The sequence below is a fragment of the Lissotriton vulgaris genome, chromosome 1_1 (assembly GCF_964263255.1).
Source record: "Lissotriton vulgaris chromosome 1_1, aLisVul1.2, whole genome shotgun sequence".
NCBI classification, from domain to species: Eukaryota; Metazoa; Chordata; class Amphibia; order Caudata; family Salamandridae; genus Lissotriton; species Lissotriton vulgaris.
The window spans coordinates 704515418-704538483 of NC_141685.1; the positions used below are offsets into that span (position 1 = coordinate 704515418).

The 23066-nt window shown below is 46.6% G+C and overlaps 1 protein-coding gene across 1 annotated transcript in view; it reads left to right on the top strand.

The window, feature by feature from the left end:
• The window catches only part of LOC147747682 (calcium-activated chloride channel regulator family member 3-like), a 55901-nt gene extending 33766 nt beyond the window's left edge, over positions 1-22135 (top strand). The window contains exon 3 of the mRNA XM_086936348.1: positions 19275-22135. Coding sequence (XP_086792474.1) covers positions 19275-19502 — 228 coding nt within the window. The 3' untranslated portion in view covers positions 19503-22135. The remainder of the gene's footprint in view (positions 1-19274) is intronic.
• The last annotated feature ends 931 nt before the right edge of the window (positions 22136-23066 follow it).

The window sequence follows — 23066 nt, forward strand, 5'->3', positions numbered from 1 at the left end:
CAATCGGGCAGTACATACGAGTCACCTTCCGCGTACCTCTTTGCCAACGCACTCTACTTCTCCTACTGGGAAAGTCTTTTGAAGGCGTGGGAGGAATGTGATCAGGAAAGTGGCAATTTTTCAATCTAGTCACATCCTCCACCACTCTAACTCTAGGAACACTGGCCTATTCCACTACAACAAGGCTGCCTAATACAGACTCCTGAAACTTAGCAAAAGTCATCTTTGACTCAGGACAACAATCCTTAAATACAACAAAAGCATTAAAGGTTGCCAAGTGTAAAAGATGGATAGCCAACTTCTTATACCAAATATAAGCCTTACGAAGAGCAGTGTAAGGTTCCAGCCTCTGATCAACTCTATCCATGTGCCTAATATAGTCTAAATTGCACACAGGTTTGCGCACTTCAGCAACCTGAGCCCAAACAGTCACAGGTGAAGTAGTCAGCATGTAGACATCTCTCCTGTCTGCAAACGTCACAGCTAGAAGTTCCTCATTACGCACTGCGCTGTACTGCACTATCCCAGCACAAGCTTCTGACAATGAAGTTCTTTTGGGAAACGTTTACGGTTAGAGTGGGTTGCGCCACAAGCAATAGTGTCCACTTTGGCCAATTCCCTGAACAACTGCACACCAGTGTAGAAGTTATCTATGTATAAATGATGCCCTTGGTTAAAAGGTCCTCTACCAAGTTCCGACACAGTTTTCTCAGTCACTCCGAAAGTGGACAGACAACCAGGGGGGTTAATCCTGGAATCCCTACAAGTGTACACCCTGAAATTAGAGTCATACCCAGTCCTACTGTCAGACAGCACATCCTAACTCCATAGCTTGCCCTCTTACTAGGAATGTATTGCCTAAAAACCAAGAAGCCCTTGAACAAGACCAACGACTCATCCACAGCTATTTGTTTCCCTGGAGCACAGATCTAAGAAAATCGATCTACAAAGTGTTCAATGACAGGCCAAATCTTAAAAAGACAATGACAATCAGGGTGATCTTGTGGCAACTCTAAACCATTATCGACAAAATGCAGCATCCGAAGCAGAAGCAAATACCTATCACGACTCATGACTGCCAGAAATATAGCCATTGCCATCAAGGGACTAGTAGAACAATATAAAGACATTGATGGTTTGCTTAGCAAGCCCATCAAAAAAAGTTAATCGCAAAAGCTTTTTCATCTCTTCCAGATTTGTATGAGTCTACCGGGTAGCTCTAGAGTGGGGCCTAAGGCTGGAACTGTTGTCCCTCTAAAACTGTTCAGCATACAAATTAGTCTGTTCAACAATCTCTGCCAAAAATACATTGTTCATAAACAACCTAAAACAATGTATAGGCAAAAAGTTTTCAGTATCCACTCTACACCCTGGAACACCAACAGTCTGGCAATGTCGGCTGCACCATGGATGGGACAACCCAGAGCTCAGCAATTCCAATGGGAGGCCTTGCAGCCCCAGGCTGCAACCCAGATGCCTCTTGCTCCACTATCGGCACATCAATGTCCTCCTCTAAAACAGGCACTTCATCTGCACTAAGAGTGGCTTCATCATCCGATGATTTCTCATGGACAGAAACCTCACTGCCAGAATCTACCATCCACTGCCTCCCCTGCCTCAGATGCAGAGTCAGTCTCTGAACCATGGTTAGAGTAAGACTCAAAAAGCATACCAACAACCTGCTGAGCAGTAATCCTGCGGCTAATCATAGTCCTTACAAAGAAAAGCGACTTCACAAACAAGTCAACATCTACAAACAGTGTGCAAAATAAGTAAAAAACAAAGTGTGGCTTTAGCACAAATATCTATATACTCAAAACAATATGACTCACTTGCCAAAGATAGCTACACTCACCAGCACCTACTCTGCTGAGACACAGCAAAAAAGCAACAATATCCCACTAGAAAGAAAAAACAAATTACTCAGAAGACAACAAAATACACATCGAGCACAAATGCAAAAAGATTTTGACACTCAAAAAACAGAAGCCAAACATACTGCTATTATTACACCATTTGCAAAAAACACATTCATGCTGGGAAATGAAACTCATTTACAGTAAACAGTACAAAAGAAAGTCTGTTACCAAACACATGGAACTACATAAACTGCTGAACCACCAGTAACGAAACTGCAACCTGGGAACATCAGTCTAAAGAGCAAAAGCCTTGAACTAGAATGAAAAGGAAAAAATAAAACATTACAATCGCAACTCAGAAGAAATGAAACAATTAACATTATGACACGTTATGTCACTACCCAAATGGTCAATCTGCCAGATGGGCCTTCAAATAGGGCCAAGAAAAATGGGTGGTGATCTTGCCCAATGGATCTGATGGGGTTTTCTGCCAGGCCGATCTGTCCCCAGGTGGGGCAGAAAACAGCAGGCAGACATTTGCCTCCTCGCAAAAGAAATAGATCCCTGGTGCCTAGTAGGGTTTTTTGCCTCCCCCCTCCAGCCTTGGGGCAGAAAGGCTAAACAAGCATTTACAATGCAATGGTCTCTGCATTATTAAAGGTAGAGCTATGGGCATTGCTCATGACATTTTTTTAAAAATCCTAAATAAATGGCATTGTCATTTACAATGCCAATAGCTTAATCGCTCGCAAATGCATGACCGATTGCATTTACACCCACACAGAGCCACACACACAAAGCCACCCACACACACACACACATACAGAACCACCCACACAGAGCCACACACACACACAGAGCCCCCCCACACACACACAGAGCCACACAGAGCCACACACACACAGAGCCACACACACACAGAGCCCTACACACACAGAGCCCTACACACACACAGACCACATACACACCCAGAGCCACATACACACACAGGAGAGCAAGCACAGCGAGGGGGCATGGAAGCAAGCACAGCGAGGGGGGTAGGGGAGCAAGCACAGCGAGGGGGGCAGGGGAGCAAGCACAGCCAGGGGCAGGGGAGCAAGCACAGTCAGGGGGCAGGGAAGCAAGCACAGCCAGGGGGCAGGGAAGCAAGTACGGCCAGGGGGCAGGGAAGCAAGCACGGCTAGGGGGCAGGGAAGCAAGCACGGCCAGGGGGCAGGGAAGCAAGCACGGCCAGGGGGCAGTGAAGCAAACACGGCCAGGGGGCAGGGAAGCAAAACAAAATTCAGTAAGTAGTTGAAGTCTCATCTCTTCATACACTTTTAGTGTGCTTCCCTGGTGGTATTCAGCTTTAAAAAACCCTCTTGTATCATTGGATTACCAGATTCAGATGATTATCAGTTTACCAACTTCTTACAACCTCCAACACCATTAAAATTTTGTGAAGGAGCCTCAGGGCTAAACAAAAACAATTTCAAGCTATGTTTAGACCTGGGTTTTACTCGGTCTTAAATTAAGCAAAGCCTCTTTTGTCTGGTACATATCAATTGTTCTTTTTCGCAAACAAACATTCAATAGATAATTTCATCCAAATCAAAGTACATATTCTATTCAGAAGAGTCAAAAACTGGCCAGAAAGGTGGAACAATAACATAACAAAATTGTAGGAAACATTCACTTTGAATGTGTGCTGTTTTCCCATATATAAAAAAAGCGAAAGCATCAAGGGGTGGTAAGGACACTACTTAGCACATCCTCACACCCTTCGAAGCCAAGGTTTAAGGGATCGGCTGGAATCCAAGTTGTTTAAGTGACACCCACTTCTCGCCTTTTCCCTTCAGCCTACCCACCCCCTTTGTTTGTCCTGGGACGGTCCGAAGGTTCCTCTTCAGTGAACTGAAACAGGTTACGTTTGAGCGTGTAACTGCGCCTAAAATGGTGCAACTGGGAGATGGGGATAAAGAGCATGAACTGATGAAACGGAATGTTGCACACAATGGTCAAACTTGGGTTGAGCTACAACAGGCTCTGGTGATTCGAAGAAAAACAGAACACTGGTGAAAAAGAGTACCTCGGTTTTGCTTGCTTGTATAAACCTTACTATGGAAGATGGACAAGACTGAAAGATAACTTTAAACTGAAGGGGGAGAGAGGTCCATCCATGAGCAGCAGTGAAGGAGAACACTCTATTCTCAATCCCCACCATACTAGGATTTCTACTATGAGTTTATCACTAGAAGGAAGTGCGGTTTAGCTGCCATAAACGTAGGAGATGAGGAATGGATAAAGGAGTGGATCATAAGGAAGGATGTGAAGATAATTATCTTCCTAATCAGTAGCCGATGTAGTGATCCGAGTATTGGGGCGATATAGGGATATAGTCTTTGTGTGAGGGAAACTGCGCTGCTGTCTTTATTGTACTGCTGATCTGTGTGTGAGTGAAGAAAACTTGCACTCCTGCTGGCTGTATTCTAACATGTGTGTGTGTGTGTGCGTGCATGCTTGTATGTGTGTGTGTTTTGTTTTGACCCCGCTCTGCTTATACTGTCCCGATTGTGTGCGTGGGGAAGCAAGCACTCCCCCTAAACTCATGCTGCACCTGCAGTGTTAGAGGGAAGCTCACCAGCTACTGCCAAAGCTATGCTTTTGAACTGCTTGTGTTAGTCAATAGTGGTAAAGCCTACTCGCAATATAAAGCCCAAATTAATGATCTTTTGAGTGCATGCTTTTAATGGCGCTCTCTACTGAAAATCCAATCTTCAAGACTATGCAAATTGTCCTTTAAACTGTGGGGTCCACCTCTAGCAAAAACTGCAAGCACATCCTAGGCGCCAGAATTTCAGGATTTCACATACTTGCAGCTCAGGGCTGTAAATCGTGCGAAATCGACTGAACCTATTAATAGAACTTCACTCACTCAGGCTCCGAGGCAGGTGAGGTGGAGAGTAGGTGAGGAGAGTCACAGGCTTCGACGCAGGTGAGGTGGAGAGCAGGTGAGGCGAAGCACAGGCTCCGAGGCAGGTGAGGTGGGGCAGAGGGGAGGCTAGAGGTACCCAAGACGTAGAGGGGTGGAACAGACTGAGGCAGGTGGGGTCCGGGGGCAGGAGAGGGGTGGGTGGAGGTAGAGGGGTGGTACAGACGGTGAGGCAGGCGAATACATGGCAGGAGCAGGGTGGGTGGAGGTACATGGTACGGTGGAAACTGTGAAGCAAGTGTATATAGGGTAAGAGTTTGTTGGGTGGAAGTAAAGGGGTTGGTCAGACAGTGAGGGTACATGAGGTCAGTTAGAACAGATGGAGAAAGAAGAGAGTCTGGTCAGGCTGAGTGTGGGTTAGGGGGGGGTACAGCTGAAGGGTGGTATAAAGAGGCGTCGGAGGTTATAGAAACCATTACTGTACAGCGTGGGTTGTCGAGGCGGAGTGAGGTGGAGTTGGGGGGGGGGTGGCAGTGACATTAGAGAGTGAGAAGAGGTAAGGCCGTGCGGGCCTGGGGAGGAGGTGTGTGTGAGAGGGGTGGGGGGTCGGACGGGACAGTGGTGCTTTGAGGGGTTACGGGGGTGCGGATATGCCAGTGAGGTGAGGAGGGGTGGCCGCGCTCCCTTCTCTCCCCTCTCTCCCTGTGGTCCCGTTGTTTACCCTCACATTTCCCCTCACCCCCGCTTGATGCCCGCTGCCCCCCTCAACGCTTTAGTTCTGTCACATTGCGCTCCTTGAAGCTGTGCTCTCCATCACTCGGCGCTGTACCCTCGCCCTTTCTTGCCCTCAGACACATTACCTTCACAGAGCCCAACTGAACTCTCACACTCTGGCCGCACCCATAATCCCCACTCGTTATGCAGACTGACCCGTTATTTTACCCTCTCCACCCTCCCCCTCCCGGGACCGGGAATGTAAGACAGGCCTAGCAACAGGAGCCTCCAGGGATAGGTCGGACAGCACAGTTTAATTTTTGCGGGCGACTCCGAACATCTTTGCAACCAGCCGCTCTTACCCTGGTCTGGAGGAAAACGGACGTCTCTGGCTGAAAGGCGGGTGGATGCTCGAAACAGGCTGACGTGCAGAGGAGGGCGCTGTAGGGAAGGGGCTAGAAATCCTAACAAAAGCTCTTTGAAAATGGGGAACGAGACCAAGACGATCCTCACCGGCAGACAAGAAATAAAAAATGGCGGCAGCAAGCTTCCGGAATTTTTCAAATTCGGGGGCGTGTTTTGCTGTCCTGAGTGACGGACGACGTCACGAGCTAAAGAACAGCAAAACTTACGCCCCCAAATCCGAAAAAGACGGAGCCTATTCGGAGGGACGGCTCTCTTCTCCAATGGCTGGCCTACGTTTAGGAAGCCAGCCAATGGGAGAGAGGCAAAAACTGAGGCGGGCCAAATAGTCCCACTAAGAAACATTAATTCTCGGACTTCCGGTCTGCCTTCGGCAGTCCGGGTATTACCTCGACCTAAAAAGGGGAAGATCTGTCCCCAAGGGGACAGAAAATACATAAACATAATTTAACCACCTTGGAAGTGACCCTTGGCCAAGGGGTCGCCTCCATCTACAATAAAAAAGAATCCCTGGTGCCTAGAGGAGTTTTCTCCCTCCCCCGGGGGGGCAATAAGGCCAAAAACAAGCCGATCTTCCCCCGGGGGAGGGGGAGGCGCAGAAAAACATAAACAAAATGTTACCCCCTTCGGAAGCGACCCTTGGCCAAGGGGGTCCCCCTGAAACCTATTGTCAATTCCATCAGTTTGGCGACCGGCAGCCAATGGAGCTGTTTTTTGTGCGGAGAGATATGTTGCCTGAAAAGCACTCTTTTGATAAATCTTGCAGCCACATTCTGTACCATCTGCAGTCTCTTAATTAGTTATTGTCAAGACACTGCTCTTTGGTTCCTTGTGTGTTTTATGTTTTTGCACCCCCGCAGCGCATTTACCAAAAGTCCCTTGTTTCCTATTTCTTTACATGCTAAAAGTGGCCGACTGCAATTTCCTCTCGTTTTCATGACTTTTTTTATAATCGCTGCACCAGCGCGGGTGCATGATGCATCAAAAGTAAGAAATAGAAAAAAAGTGCCTTTCTATTTCTTTACTTTATATGCAATCGAGGGACCCGTGCTGGTGCATTAATTGTAACAAAATTAATGAAAAGAAAAGGAAATGGCAGGCGGCCACTATCAACATTTAAAGAAATAGGAAAGAAGCATTTGAAATGCAATAGGTCTCGCAATTACGCAAGTTTAAGCTATTGACATTGTAAATGACAATGCCTTTTTTTGTTTTAAAAACCAAACTAGCCCTGTGATCCTACAACTTTCCCACACAAAAGTTTGAGAAATATTTTATTTTTCAGCAAAAGCTAAGGTTAGCAGGGGATTTTGGGTAAGGGGGCAAGCAAACCAATACCTCACTGGACTCCCCAGGGTGTCAATTTTTCTGAAATGTGTGGGTTTGGTAGGTTTCCCTAGATGGTTGCTGAGCCGAGTGCCAAAACCCAGGTGCCCCCACGCAAAACCAAGGCATTTTATGACAGGTAATTTTGAAGTCACCACAATACATTTAGGGCCTTTGCCTGTTGCGGGTACTTGACCCACCCACACAAGTGAGGCACCATTTTTATCGGGAGACCTGGGGTAACGCTGGGTGCTAGGAAATTTGTGTCAGCCTGGTGATCCTAGAACTTTCCAACACAAAACTTTGAGAAAAATTAGTTTTTTTCAGAAAAATCTGACGTTTGCAGGGGATTCTGGGTAAGAAAACATTGGAGCCTCACAAGTCATACCACACTGGACTCACCACGATGTCTACTTTTCAGAAATGTGTGGGTTTGGTAGGTTTCTCAAGATGACCACTGAGCCTGGGGCAAAAAACTCAGGTGACCCCCGTTGCAAAACCAGGTTGTTTCAACATATGAAATTTTGATGTCTCCACAATACGTTTTGGGCCTTTCCCTGCTGCAGGTACTTGGTCCACCCACACAAGTGAGCTACAAATTTTATCGAGAAACTTGGGTGCTAGGAATGTTGATATTTCTTTCTGAAGCATGAAAATTATTGTGTAGTAATGCAAGCAAAATGTGACAGTCACATTTCAAGGTCTGCAGGACATTGTGGGAAAGATAACTTGTTGGGATCCACAAGAAAGATATCACCATGTACTCCCCTGGGTGTTTAGTTTATGAGAATATCTAGAGTTGGTAGGTGTATCTTAGATGGAATATACACCTAGGCAGAGAAAGACAGAAAACACAAATATTACTCGACCACCATCTATTTCTCAACTACACACACATACTGGTTGGATTTAGCATGAGGGTGAATGATGGTTCAATGTATAAAATATTATTAACAAGAGATTTCACAAATATGAAATGCACTGTCAAATATTAAAAGGACAAAAAACGGAACCAGTGACTCACAGCTTGTGAGCTGGAAAGCCGCAACAAGGCACCAACCTCTTATACAGGGCATTTATACTCCTTTTTTTTGTGTGACGCATACAAAACCATTCACACCGCAAGTCGGGGACCCATCACATTACAACACTCACATCAGCAGACAGCGCCATTGAAGGGCCCATCACTTTCACATGCCCACATGCCTGACACAGCAAACACACCAGCTGATGGATTGCTTGGACTGGCGTTTGGCTACCAGTGTGTGTAGTGACCAGCAGCAAGTCACTACTCGCACACCGCCAGCCAAACGCCAGTCCAAGCACACCACCTGCTAAGTGCCAGTCCACGCACACCGCCTGCCAAGCACCAGTCCACGCACACCGCCAGCCAAACGCCAGTCCACCCACACTGCCTACCAAGCGCCAGTCCACACACACCGCCTGCCAAGTGCCAGTCCACACACACCGCCTGCCAAGCACCAGTCCACGCACACCGCCACCCAAACGCCAGTCCACCCACACTGCCTGCCAAGCACCAGTCCACACACACCGCCTGCCAAGTGCCAGTCCACTCACACACCCAGCCAAGCGCCAGTCCATGCACACCTTCAGCCAAGAGCCAGCCTCCGCACACTGCCAGCCAAGCACCAGCCTACACACACCGCTACACATTATATAAAAAAGAGTGCACAAACAAATTGTGAATAGATTCAATTTACTAACACAAAATCTGAAACTAAATACATTGCACTAATGCTAACCTTGAAACTGAACCAATTTTTTTAAACAATCCAGACTTGGCAGTTCACTTTACCACTCAAGGATGCTCCCAAAAATGTATTTGCACATTCTAAAACAAGCAGACACACACAGCGCAGGGTTATAAGGACAATCGGGCAGTACATACGAGTCACCTTCCGCGTACCTCTTTGCCAACGCACTCTACTTCTCCTACTGGGAAAGTCTTTTGAAGGCGTGGGAGGAATGTGATCAGGAAAGTGGCAATTTTTCAATCTAGTCACATCCTCCACCACTCTAACTCTAGGAACACTGGCCTATTCCACTACAACAAGGCTGCCTAATACAGACTCCTGAAACTTAGCAAAAGTCATCTTTGACTCAGGACAACAATCCTTAAATACAACAAAAGCATTAAAGGTTGCCAAGTGTAAAAGATGGATAGCCAACTTCTTATACCAAATATAAGCCTTACGAAGAGCAGTGTAAGGTTCCAGCCTCTGATCAACTCTATCCATGTGCCTAATATAGTCTAAATTGCACACAGGTTTGCGCACTTCAGCAACCTGAGCCCAAACAGTCACAGGTGAAGTAGTCAGCATGTAGAAATCTCTCCTGTCTGCAAACGTCACAGCTAGAAGTTCCTCATTACGCACTGCGCTGTACTGCACTATCCCAGCACAAGCTTCTGACAATGAAGTTCTTTTGGGAAACGTTTACGGTTAGAGTGGGTTGCGCCACAAGCAATAGTGTCCACTTTGGCCAATTCCCTGAACAACTGCACACCAGTGTAGAAGTTATCTATGTATAAATGATGCCCTTGGTTAAAAGGTCCTCTACCAAGTTCCGACACAGTTTTCTCAGTCACTCCGAAAGTGGACAGACAACCAGGGGGGTTAATCCTGGAATCCCTACAAGTGTACACCCTGAAATTAGAGTCATACCCAGTCCTACTGTCAGACAGCACATCCTAACTCCATAGCTTGCCCTCTTACTAGGAATGTATTGCCTAAAAACCAAGAAGCCCTTGAACAAGACCAACGACTCATCCACAGCTATTTGTTTCCCTGGAGCACAGATCTAAGAAAATCGATCTACAAAGTGTTCAATGACAGGCCAAATCTTAAAAAGACAATGACAATCAGGGTGATCTTGTGGCAACTCTAAACCATTATCGACAAAATGCAGCATCCGAAGCAGAAGCAAATACCTATCACGACTCATGACTGCCAGAAATATAGCCATTGCCATCAAGGGACTAGTAGAACAATATAAAGACATTGATGGTTTGCTTAGCAAGCCCATCAAAAAAAGTTAATCGCAAAAGCTTTTTCATCTCTTCCAGATTTGTATGAGTCTACCGGGTAGCTCTAGAGTGGGGCCTAAGGCTGGAACTGTTGTCCCTCTAAAACTGTTCAGCATACAAATTAGTCTGTTCAACAATCTCTGCCAAAAATACATTGTTCATAAACAACCTAAAACAATGTATAGGCAAAAAGTTTTCAGTATCCACTCTACACCCTGGAACACCAACAGTCTGGCAATGTCGGCTGCACCATGGATGGGACAACCCAGAGCTCAGCAATTCCAATGGGAGGCCTTGCAGCCCCAGGCTGCAACCCAGATGCCTCTTGCTCCACTATCGGCACATCAATGTCCTCCTCTAAAACAGGCACTTCATCTGCACTAAGAGTGGCTTCATCATCCGATGATTTCTCATGGACAGAAACCTCACTGCCAGAATCTACCATCCACTGCCTCCCCTGCCTCAGATGCAGAGTCAGTCTCTGAACCATGGTTAGAGTAAGACTCAAAAAGCATACCAACAACCTGCTGAGCAGTAATCCTGCGGCTAATCATAGTCCTTACAAAGAAAAGCGACTTCACAAACAAGTCAACAACTACAAACAGTGTGCAAAATAAGTAAAAAACAAAGTGTGGCTTTAGCACAAATATCTATATACTCAAAACAATATGACTCACTTGCCAAAGATAGCTACACTCACCAGCACCTACTCTGCTGAGACACAGCAAAAAAGCAACAATATCCCACTAGAAAGAAAAAACAAATTACTCAGAAGACAACAAAATACACATCGAGCACAAATGCAAAAAGATTTTGACACTCAAAAAACAGAAGCCAAACATACTGCTATTATTACACCATTTGCAAAAAACACATTCATGCTGGGAAATGAAACTCATTTACAGTAAACAGTACAAAAGAAAGTCTGTTACCAAACACATGCAACTACTTAAACTGCAGAACCACCAGTAACGAAACTGCAACCTGGGAACATCAGTCTAAAGAGCAAAAGCCTTGAACTAGAATGAAAAGGAAAAAATAAAACATTACAATCGCAACTCAGAAGAAATGAAACAATTAACATTATGACACGTTATGTCACTACCCAAATGGTCAATCTGCCAGATGGGCCTTCAAATAGGGCCAAGAAAAATGGGTGGTGATCTTGCCCAATGGATCTGATGGGGTTTTCTGCCAGGCCGATCTGTCCCCAGGTGGGGCAGAAAACAGCAGGCAGACATTTGCCTCCTCGCAAAAGAAATAGATCCCTGGTGCCTAGTAGGGTTTTTTGCCTCCCCCCTCCGGCCTTGGGGCAGAAAGGCTAAACAAGCATTTACAATGCAATGGTCTCTGCATTGTTAAAGGTAGAGCTATGGGCATTGCTCATGACATTTTTTTAAAAATCCTAAATAAATGGCATTGTCATTTACAATGCCAATAGCTTAATCGCTCGCAAATGCATGACCGATTGCATTTACACCCACACAGAGCCACACACACAAAGCCACCCACACACACACACACATACAGAACCACCCACACAGAGCCACACACACACACAGAGCCCCCCCACACACACACAGAGCCACACAGAGCCACACACACACAGAGCCACACACACACGGAGCCCTACACACACAGAGCCCTACACACACACAGACCACATACACACCCAGAGCCACATACACACACAGGAGAGCAAGCACAGCGAGGGGGCATGGAAGCAAGCACAGCGAGGGGGGTAGGGGAGCAAGCACAGCGAGGGGGGCAGGGGAGCAAGCACAGCCAGGGGCAGGGGAGCAAGCACAGTCAGGGGGCAGGGAAGCAAGCACAGCCAGGGGGCAGGGAAGCAAGCACGGCCAGGGGGCAGGGAAGCAAGCACGGCTAGGGGGCAGGGAAGCAAGCACGGCCAGGGGGCAGGGAAGCAAGCACGGCCAGGGGGCAGTGAAGCAAACACGGCCAGGGGGCAGGGAAGCAAAACAAAATTCAGTAAGTAGTTGAAGTCTCATCTCTTCATACACTTTTAGTGTGCTTCCCTGGTGGTATTCAGCTTTAAAAAACCCTCTTGTATCATTGGATTACCAGATTCAGATGATTATCAGTTTACCAACTTCTTACAACCTCCAACACCATTAAAATTTTGTGAAGGAGCCTCAGGGCTAAACAAAAACAATTTCAAGCTATGTTTAGACCTGGGTTTTACTCGGTCTTAAATTAAGCAAAGCCTCTTTTGTCTGGTACATATCAATTGTTCTTTTTCGCAAACAAACATTCAATAGATAATTTCATCCAAATCAAAGTACATATTCTATTCAGAAGAGTCAAAAACTGGCCAGAAAGGTGGAACAATAACATAACAAAATTGTAGGAAACATTCACTTTGAATGTGTGCTGTGTTCCCATATATAAAAAAAGCGAAAGCATCAAGGGGTGGTAAGGACACTACTTAGCACATCCTCACACCCTTCGAAGCCAAGGTTTAAGGGATCGGCTGGAATCCAAGTTGTTTAAGTGACACCCACTTCTCGCCTTTTCCCTTCAGCCTACCCACCCCCTTTGTTTGTCCTGGGACGGTCCGAAGGTTCCTCTTCAGTGAACTGAAACAGGTTACGTTTGAGCGTGTAACTGCGCCTAAAATGGTGCAACTGGGAGATGGGGATAAAGAGCATGAACTGATGAAACGGAATGTTGCACACAATGGTCAAACTTGGGTTGAGCTACAACAGGCTCTGGTGATTCGAAGAAAAACAGAACACTGGTGAAAAAGAGTACCTCGGTTTTGCTTGCTTGTATAAACCTTACCATGGAAGATGGACAAGACTGAAAGATAACTTTAAACTGAAGGGGGAGAGATGTCCATCCATGAGCAGCAGTGAAGGAGAACACTCTATTCTCAATCCCCACCATACTAGGATTTCTACTATGAGTTTATCACTAGAAGGAAGTGCGGTTTAGCTGCCATAAACGTAGGAGATGAGGAATGGATAAAGGAGTGGATCATAAGGAAGGATGTGAAGATAATTATCTTCCTAATCAGTAGCCGATGTAGTGATCCGAATATTGGGGCGATATAGGGATATAGTCTTTGTGTGAGGGAAACTGCGCTGCTGTCTTTATTGTACTGCTGATCTGTGTGTGAGTGAAGAAAACTTGCACTCCTGCTGGCTGTATTCTAACATGTGTGTGTGTGTGTGTGCGTGCATGCTTGTATGTGTGTGTGTTTTGTTTTGACCCCGCTCTGCTTATACTGTCCCAATTGTGTGCGTGGGGAAGCAAGCACTCCCCCTAAACTCATGCTGCACCTGCTATGCTATGCTTTTGAACTGCTTGTGTTAGTCAATAGTGGTAAAGCCTACTCGCAATATAAAGCCCAAATTAATGATCTTTTGAGTGCATGCTTTTAATGGCGCTCTCTACTGAAAATCCAATCTTCAAGACTATGCAAATTGTCCTTTAAACTGTGGGGTCCACCTCTAGCAAAAACTGCAAGCACATCCTAGGCGCCAGAATTTCAGGATTTCACATACTTGCAGCTCAGGGCTGTAAATCGTGCGAAATCGACTGAACCTATTAATAGAACTTCTCTCACTCAGGCTCCGAGGCAGGTGAGGTGGAGAGTAGGTGAGGAGAGTCACAGGCTTCGACGCAGGTGAGGTGGAGAGCAGGTGAGGCGAAGCACAGGCTCCGAGGCAGGTGAGGTGGGGCAGAGGGGAGGCTAGAGGAACCCAAGACGTAGAGGGGTGGAACAGACTGAGGCAGGTGGGGTCCGGGGGCAGGAGAGGGGTGGGTGGAGGTAGAGGGGTGGTACAGACGGTGAGGCAGGCGAATACATGGCAGGAGCAGGGTGGGTGGAGGTACATGGTACGGTGGAAACTGTGAAGCAAGTGTATATAGGGTAAGAGTTTGTTGGGTGGAAGTAAAGGGGTTGGTCAGACAGTGAGGGTACATGAGGTCAGTTAGAACAGATGGAGAAAGAAGAGAGTCTGGTCAGGCTGAGTGTGGGTTAGGGGGGGGTACAGCTGAAGGGTGGTATAAAGAGGCGTCGGAGGTTATAGAAACCATTACTGTACAGCGTGGGTTGTCGAGGCGGAGTGAGGTGGAGTTGGGGGGGGGGGTGGCAGTGACATTAGAGAGTGAGAAGAGGTAAGGCCGTGCGGGCCTGGGGAGGAGGTGTGTGTGAGGGGGGTGGGGGGTCGGACGGGACAGTGGTGCTTTGAGGGGTCACGGGGGTGCGGATATGCCAGTGAGGTGAGGAGGGGTGGCCGCGCTCCCTTCTCTCCCCTCTCTCCCTGTGGTCCCGTTGTTTACCCTCACATTTCCCCTCACCCCCGCTTGATGCCCGCTGCCCCCCTCAACGCTTTAGTTCTGTCACATTGCGCTCCTTGAAGCTGTGCTCTCCATCACTCGGCGCTGTACCCTCGCCCTTTCTTGCCCTCAGACACATTACCTTCACAGAGCCCAACTGAACTCTCACACTCTGGCCGCACCCATAATCCCCACTCGTTATGCAGACTGACCCGTTATTTTACCCTCTCCACCCTCCCCCTCCCGGGACCGGGAATGTAAGACAGGCCTAGCAACAGGAGCCTCCAGGGATAGGTCGGACAGCACAGTTTAATTTTTGCGGGCGACTCCGAACATCTTTGCACCCAGCCGCTCTTACCCTGGTCTGGAGGAAAACGGACGTCTCTGGCTGAAAGGCGGGTGGATGCTCGAAACAGGCTGACGTGCAGAGGAGGGCGCTGTAGGGAAGGGGCTAGAAATCCTAACAAAAGCTCTTTGAAAATGGGGAACGAGACCAAGACGATCCTCACCGGCAGACGAGAAATAAAAAATGGCGGCAGCAAGCTTCCGGAATTTTTCGAATTCGGGGGCGTGTTTTGCTGTCCTGAGTGACGGACGACGTCACGAGCTAAAGAACAGCAAAACTTACGCCCCCATGTCCGAAAAAGATGGAGCCTATTCGGAGGGACGGCTCTCTTCTCCAATGGCTGGCCTACGTTTAGGAAGCCAGCCAATGGGAGAGAGGCAAAAACTGAGGCGGGCCAAATAGTCCCACTAAGAAACATTAATTCTCGGACTTCCGGTCTGCCTTCGGCAGTCCGGGTATTACCTCGACCTAAAAAGGGGAAGATCTGTCCCCAAGGGGACAGAAAATACATAAACATAATTTAACCACCTTGGAAGTGACCCTTGGCCAAGGGGTCGCCTCCATCTACAATAAAAAAGAATCCCTGGTGCCTAGAGGAGTTTTCTCCCTCCCCCGGGGGGGCAAAAAGGCCAAAAACAAGCCGATCTTCCCCCCGGGGGAGGGGGAGGCGCAGAAAAACATAAACAAAATGTTACCCCCTTCGGAAGCGACCCTTGGCCAAGGGGGTCCCCCGAGGGCACAAAGGACAAAAAAAGATGTTGATTGCTCCCAAAAATATGCAGAAAATTTAGAGCGCTTGGAAGTGACCCTAGCCCAAGGGGTCGCTTCCTTAACATATAAATTAAAATCCCTGGTGGCTAGTGAGGTTTTATGCCCACGCCACCCGGGCCAGAAAGACCAAAGAAATGTGGCGATCTGCCCCGAAGGGAAGGAGGGGGGCAGAAAAAATATACTGTAATTTTAGCCCCCTTGGAAGAGACCTTTGCCCAAGGAGTCGTCACCATTCCTCGAAAATGAATCCCTGGTGCCTAGTGGGGGCATTTATGTTGCATGATCGCTGCACTGTGAGTGATCATGACGCAGAAGTGCCCTGCACAGAGACATCAAGAGAGAGGAATAACTCTTTCCTCTCCCCAATGCCTCTGTGCATGCAGGAACTCCCCCAGGAGCAAGGAAACCTACATTTACTCCATGGACGCCTGGAAGCAATGGCTTCCAGGGTGTTTGGGGCTTCCTGAAGACGTTGGTGTGCGCTGTGCGCGCTTACCTCATGGGATTCCCATGGGTGGGTTGGGGGGTCGGAGGTGGCAGAAGAAACTCTTCTGCTGCCATCCCCCTTTGTGGGAAGTTGTTGGGCTGCCCACGTTGGGACTACCAGCGCTTCCCCCATGGTTGGGTGCCATGATAGAGCGGTTCCGCAATAAGCACAAGCCCACCATGGCACATGACAGAACCGCTCCCTCATGAGCATGGAAGGGGTTATGTAAATGTATATCATTATTCAGTGTGCTACCTGTAGTGAGCCCTCCAGCAGCAACCCCTGACCCCGATTATGTCACATGCAACCCTCAGGCCGGACGCGCCAATAAAGTAAAAACAAAGGGGATTGGGACCATTTGTGACCCAGCCCAGAAAGTTGACCCTTTTGACTGCATGTTATTTTGTCACATGCCACCCAGAGCTCAAGCTTGCTACCATGCCAGCCTGAAGGCATAATACTGGCAACAAGGGGATTGCCCTACCCAACACCCCTCCCCAGGCCATAGCCTGCGGTTTCCTGTCCCCAGCAAAAAGGAGGTTGGCAGCACCACAGGGGTGGGGAACTTCTAGCCACCAGAGCTGCTTTGCAGTGACCCCAGCAGTGCCTTTCACAAGTGACAAGGAGGCACCTACCAGGCTAGCACAATAAGGCTCCATACACCCTGGCAATACTTCCTGCTTCTGATTCAATCTGCAGAATACCTAAGAAGGTGGGGGAGACTAACTGGATTTGGGAGCCCAACTTGAGTTATCAAAGCTTCTCCTCCTGTCCAGACATGTGATACCACCTGCAGACCAAGGCCAAGGCAGAGGCCTACCCTTCACCTCCAGCTAGCCAACAGCCATCCATTACCTGGAGGGACCACCAAAGGTACATACAGCATTGCTGCCTTCATCACTATTTCAGGCTCATGTGTGAGCCATCTAATGCGTGTTCATGGTGGACGGTGCCATTGCAGTGCTAGGGGATGCTATCATCCCAGCTCCGAACCCTCAGTCCACAGGCAAGGCACAAGCACACAACTCGCTTGTCAGGGTTCAACAAGATGCATTACCTGCAACACCGAAGCGCACTACAGAAGAGAAGAACACCCACTAGACAGCTGCCCGGGCTGAGGAGAAATGTTCTTGAGATGTGGGAAGCACAACCACTTTGCGTGAGTCTACCGCAGCGGGGAGAGGAGTTGAGGTCCAAAAGGGCATATGCCACTGTCAAAAGTAGTCCAGTACCTCACACGTGAGGAGAAAGATTAACCCATCCATATACGCCTCTCGGCATGGATGCCTGTCGACCAAGAGGATGACATCTTGGCAGAAGAGGACTTATTCCTTATCTCATCTACAGCCCTGGCAAAGTGGGAGAGGAGACCACAACCAACGTGTGTGGTAACAATAATGGGAACAAAAGTCAAAGCCCATATGAACTCAGAGGCACCCATGAGCATCAGGAACTTTGTATAATAGTGAAAACCAAGACCCATACTCTCACAGACCAAGACAAAGATATACACTTATCACTGCCAGAAGACCCTCACACTGGTGGGCTTGATAGATGTGATGATAGAGTACTGAGAAAAAAAAACACTAGCCAGATTCTGCACATTCAAAGAAGGTTCAGGAACACTATTGGCATGCCACATGGCAGAAGACCTCAGAATGGTACAGTCTGTCAGAGTGTCGCAAGTAGAACACATCCTGGGGTAAATTTCAAAACTATTTCAAGGCCTAGGATGCCTTAAATTACCTCCTATAACACTCCACATAGACAATTCAGTAAAGCCAATGGTCCTTAGGCAGCACCAAATATCATTTTACCTGCAGCCACAGATGGAGCAGGAACTGGAGATGCTGGAAAAGCTGGAAAAGCTTGACGTCATTGAGAACGATTTTGGGACCACCCCTGGGTGTCCCTGATGGTTATCGTGGAGAAGAGCAAACAACCAGTATTGACTTGGCTGAGCATCAGCATGCACCAGCCGAAGAAGGCAATTAAGAGGGCGAGGGACCGCTCCCCCCACCATGTATGATATGATCACTGGACTGAATATAGCAAAATAGTTCTCCAAACTGAGTCTGTATGCACAATTCGATCAGCTGCTTCTAGACAAGGAGGGCTGTGATATTACTATCTTTTCAACACACCTCAGTTTGTGAAGCTACAAGCAACTGAGGTTTGGCAGCTGAAGTGTATCAGAACACCATCCGCAAGACACTATCGGCCCTTCAAGGCATCATGAACATTCACGATGACATCCTTGTGTACTCATCAACTCTTAATGAACACGACCACCGCTTGCACATGACACTACAGCGCCTCAGACTCAGAACTCCCTGAAAGTGCATGCGTTTACAATCTCTCTCTCTTATGTGATGCTACCTGCCCACAAACAAGCCTGTGTTTTTTTTTAATTTTGTCCAGTGCTGCACAACTTTGGCAAACATGTCTTTGGTCAATGCTGCACGCAATAAACAAACCTCTTTGGCAAAGCCAAAAGGTCCAAAAGGCTTTGCCAGTGCTTGTGTCTCTGTACCACCTGTGTTCTACCAGATTCCAGCTCCAGTTATATGTAGTACTAGGAGAGATGCTCATCCGACCCTGTTTTTTTGCATTTTATCTTTTTTCCTCTTATATGTTGTTTGTGTAAATGAAATTACTTTAAAATTCTTCTATTTTATACAGTACAGTATGTTTTTATCTTTTTTGATTACTTGCTTGTTTAGTTTGGCACTCTTAAAACCAAGTGACCTTTTTATTACTAATAGTTCCTTTACCCCCTTACACTGCTTACCATTTCAGGAATTTCCTGTAGGTCCCTTGTCCACATTCCTAATCCTCTACATGTCTTGTAATAGGTTGTATTTGTGGGGGAGCTATTCCACCTTTGATCTATGTAACGTTCAGCTTACCCAATGAAGGTAATTATCTGTGTTGAATTTATCATAATAGATTGAAAATGTATGTATATCTGAATATTTTTATAAAAGATATTGGATGATTAGCCTTGTTTGTTTCATGCATGTTATACTTTATGCTGCATGCTAGGTGACTGTGATCTTTAACATGACGTTATTTTATAATATTAGGCGAGTGTCATTGTTGCGGATTTCTACGTAAAGTACGGAGATGACCCCTACACCTTGCAGTATGGCGGATGTGGCCAACAAGGCAGATATATCCACCTGACACCTAATTTTCTGCTGAATGACGACTTGATTGATGTCTATGGGTTGCGAGGTAAAGTAACTATTCAATTGTTAATTTTCATAGATTTTTCTTTGGTGCCTAAAAACTGTTTCAGTTCATTTGCTTGATTATTTTCCCTGTATATCAGAAATTACTGCGATTGCTCTTGAGTCACTAACCTTTTTTTATGACATCTCTCTTTGGCTTTAACAAACCCACAACAGATGGCATCCTGCTGTACGTGGTATGTTATCATTGAAGAAGAAAGTGTAACAAAACCACAAAAGAAATCAATTTTTCCACTACTTAAATTCATTTTTGCTGGTTGTTCATTGCACTTTTGTCTGGACTGTGTTGCACATTAGAAATTCTGATGAAATCTTAGCCTCTTAAGAAGTGGCGGCTTGCACAGTTAAGAGTGGTGAAATGGGGCGGGGTCAGAGGTGGATGAAGTTGACAGACAACGGGATAAATAAAAAAATAAACAAAACCACTTATTTTACGCTTGCCACAGCCATCGCAAAGTAAGTGGTTTTTGTTTGATTATGTATTTATTATCATTTAACCCCTCATCTGTCCACTTCCACCTCCCCGCACCCCGCCTGCCCCCTGTGCTCTTACCTGTGTGAGCCGTTACTGCTCTTAAGGGCGGGTGTTGGCCAATTGCTGACATCTGCACTACCTCCCCAGTGAGTCTGTCAGCCGTTGGATGACAACGGCGAGGCAAAGAGGCCAGATCGATTCTTTTATTCTATTTTAAACTGAGGCTGCTCAGGAAGGGGTTCCCAAGAGGCCTGAGACGTTTCTTTCTTGTACTGTAATGACGATCAGGGCACATGATTAAGGCATGGCAGAGCTCGCAGAGTTACCTAAAGTTGCCAGAAAACTCTGCCAAATTCTGCAGAGTTGCAAAAACATGCAGAGTAGTGCTTGCCCCGCCCCCAGTTTGATTAGATCAAGCTTGTCTTCCAACCTAACGATTTACAGAGCCTCGGGCCTCCCATGTAGAAATAAGGAAGACCCACTGATGAATTAATTAAGTCAATTTTCCTACCGTTAGAATTGAAATCTGGTGCACAGGACTAGCTGTTCGAAAAAGCCAACCTTAGACTCGTCAAGGGAGTGTTGCCCATCTTACATATTGAGAGCGATGTAAAGTAAGTCATGCTAGACCCTGTCGTGTTCCTATTCCTACCAAAAGTCAAAGAGTGTCCCTACTTGGAGGCACAAAATTACCCAGGATCTATCACAGAACTTGTTGATAAAAGCCTATTGACAACTGAAAATATTATAATCTAAGGTACGTCAGCATAACACAACACCAACAACAGAAAGCACCAGCAAAAATAGTGTTAAAAAAGTTCTTCTAGGATCTCGCTCTACGCGGACGATATCCTCCTCTACCTTACAACGCTGCATGAGTCCATTGCAAGGGCACTAGATATCTTTAATAGGTTTGGAGAACACTCCAGCTATAGCATTAATTGGGGGAAATCCCTCCTCTACGCCCCCCCTCACCTGTCGGCCATAAACCAGGGTACATACTGTGCAATGACCCAGGGTATGAGATGGCTAAATGGCTTCTTCCGGGGGGAATTTTGAGGCGGCCCTCTACTCTAGACCAGGTAAGTACCGTCTCACGGGACCTACTAAGCACTCAGTTCAGCTGTGGCACATAGTCCAAAAGAAATTGGGATGGGCTGACAAACTTACCCTAGCAACCCCGCTTTGGGACTCTTAGCTGTACAAAAGGATTTCGAAATTGGGACCTGATAGGGATATCTCGAATCAAAGATATGTTGGGCCAGACAGGGTAATACCATTTGACACCTTCCAACACACCTATGACTTGGCCCGGACGGAACACTTCCGCTACATGCAAGTCCGGCATGCACTTCAGGCCAACATTCCTCCAGGGACACAGCTCCCGGAGTCCTCACCACTCGAAGACAGACTACTTGACGGCCACCTCCTGGAGTGGGCCATCTCTCTTACATATAAAAAACTCATTAACCATACCCCGGACCTACTAATAGCTCTAAGGGGGAAATGGGAGGCAGACGGACTCGAAATTGATGAAGAAGAATGGCGAGAGGCGCTGGCATCCCCCAGGGAGATAGCTATCTCGGCAAAACTACGACTGATCCAGTTGAAGATCCTGCATCTAGTCTATGTCTCTGGCACTAGGCTAGTCCTGATGGGTCGTAGCGAGGATGGACTGTGTTGCAGGGGGTGTGTGGAGGTTGTTACCTTCTTACACATACTACGGGAATGCCAGCTGATACAGACCTTCTGGGCTTGGGTGTTCAATTGTATGTATGAGGTGTGGGGGGTGGAACTACGTCCCGAGGCTAAGAGGTGCCTTCTTAACAGCTGGGAGCCCTCCGACCTCTCATCAAAAGGCAAACTATGGGTGACGTTGGGCCTTGCGATCGCAAAGAGAAACGTCGCAAGGTTGTGGGGGCTGTCACACCACCAACACTCAGCTCCTGGAAGAAGGATATGGATTGGAGTATGGTTCAGGAGAAGACAGTATACGTGGCCCGGGGATGTCCACGAAAGCGGTGTGGTCCTACTGGAATGCTTACCGGCGAAATATATTTGAACTCCCCCCATGTTGCTCCCAGTGACGAGCTCCGTAGCAATAGACTTACTCCTGTGATTAAATGTGATCTGACAGAATTGTAATTCCTGTGATTCTCAGACAGACATCATGTACCAAATGTATGCCTTGTGTGCGACGACCACCTTACGTTGTTCTTTTTGCAAATAAAAAGAATTATTAAAAATAAAAAAAAAGTTGTTCCATATATTTATTACAATCAAGAGTTTGAAAACATAAAAAACATTTCATAATGACATTCTTAGAAAACAATGTCGACGCGGCGTTTCGGTGAGTTAGCAGATGTTCACCTTCTTCAGGACAGCTTTCTAAATAATGGAAACAATTTATTATTTATACATTCTTGTGTTGCTGACGAAATCTATAAAATAGCTATTTACAATTAAAATCCTAACATATAACATTCAATAGAAGAAAGGAAAAGAACTATCTACATTCGAGGAACTTCATAATCGATATCATATTTTTTATTATCACAGTTATTTAAACATTTTGAAACGACTAAGTGTCATCTAGTCAACATTATACTTTAACTGTTTTTCCTTTCAACTCACAATGAATATGGTGAAACAAATTTTAGCTCCCATACCTCTAATCTAAGGAAGGCTGTGTTTCCTCCTTATCAAGATTGAGCCAATGAAATGAAGGCACGGGATCTTGGTGATATCCCAAAAGTTAAACCTATATCACATCAAACAAAATACAGTGGTGGAGAGTTTACTTGCCACTACCTTCACCAATTAAGCTAGATAAATAACAAATTTATTTTACATACCACTGAGTCAATGCCAAGAGACATATGACATTCGTTGGAGCCACCGTTTTGTTAAGATAAAAACATGAACTGTTTGGGCAGGAAATAAACCAAAACTGACTATTGTGCCACTGTTATACTCTCCAATTTTGAGACAATAAATCTGTATGGTAACTAGAGCATTACTTGCCTATAGAGACTGGATCTCGGAAAGCAGGGTGGCCTGTCAAGGAGCCTATGTAACTTGTAAGTCGCGACTGGATACCGACTTGAATTGAAACCATTCATGGGTTTTACCCACTGTTTAGAAACAGA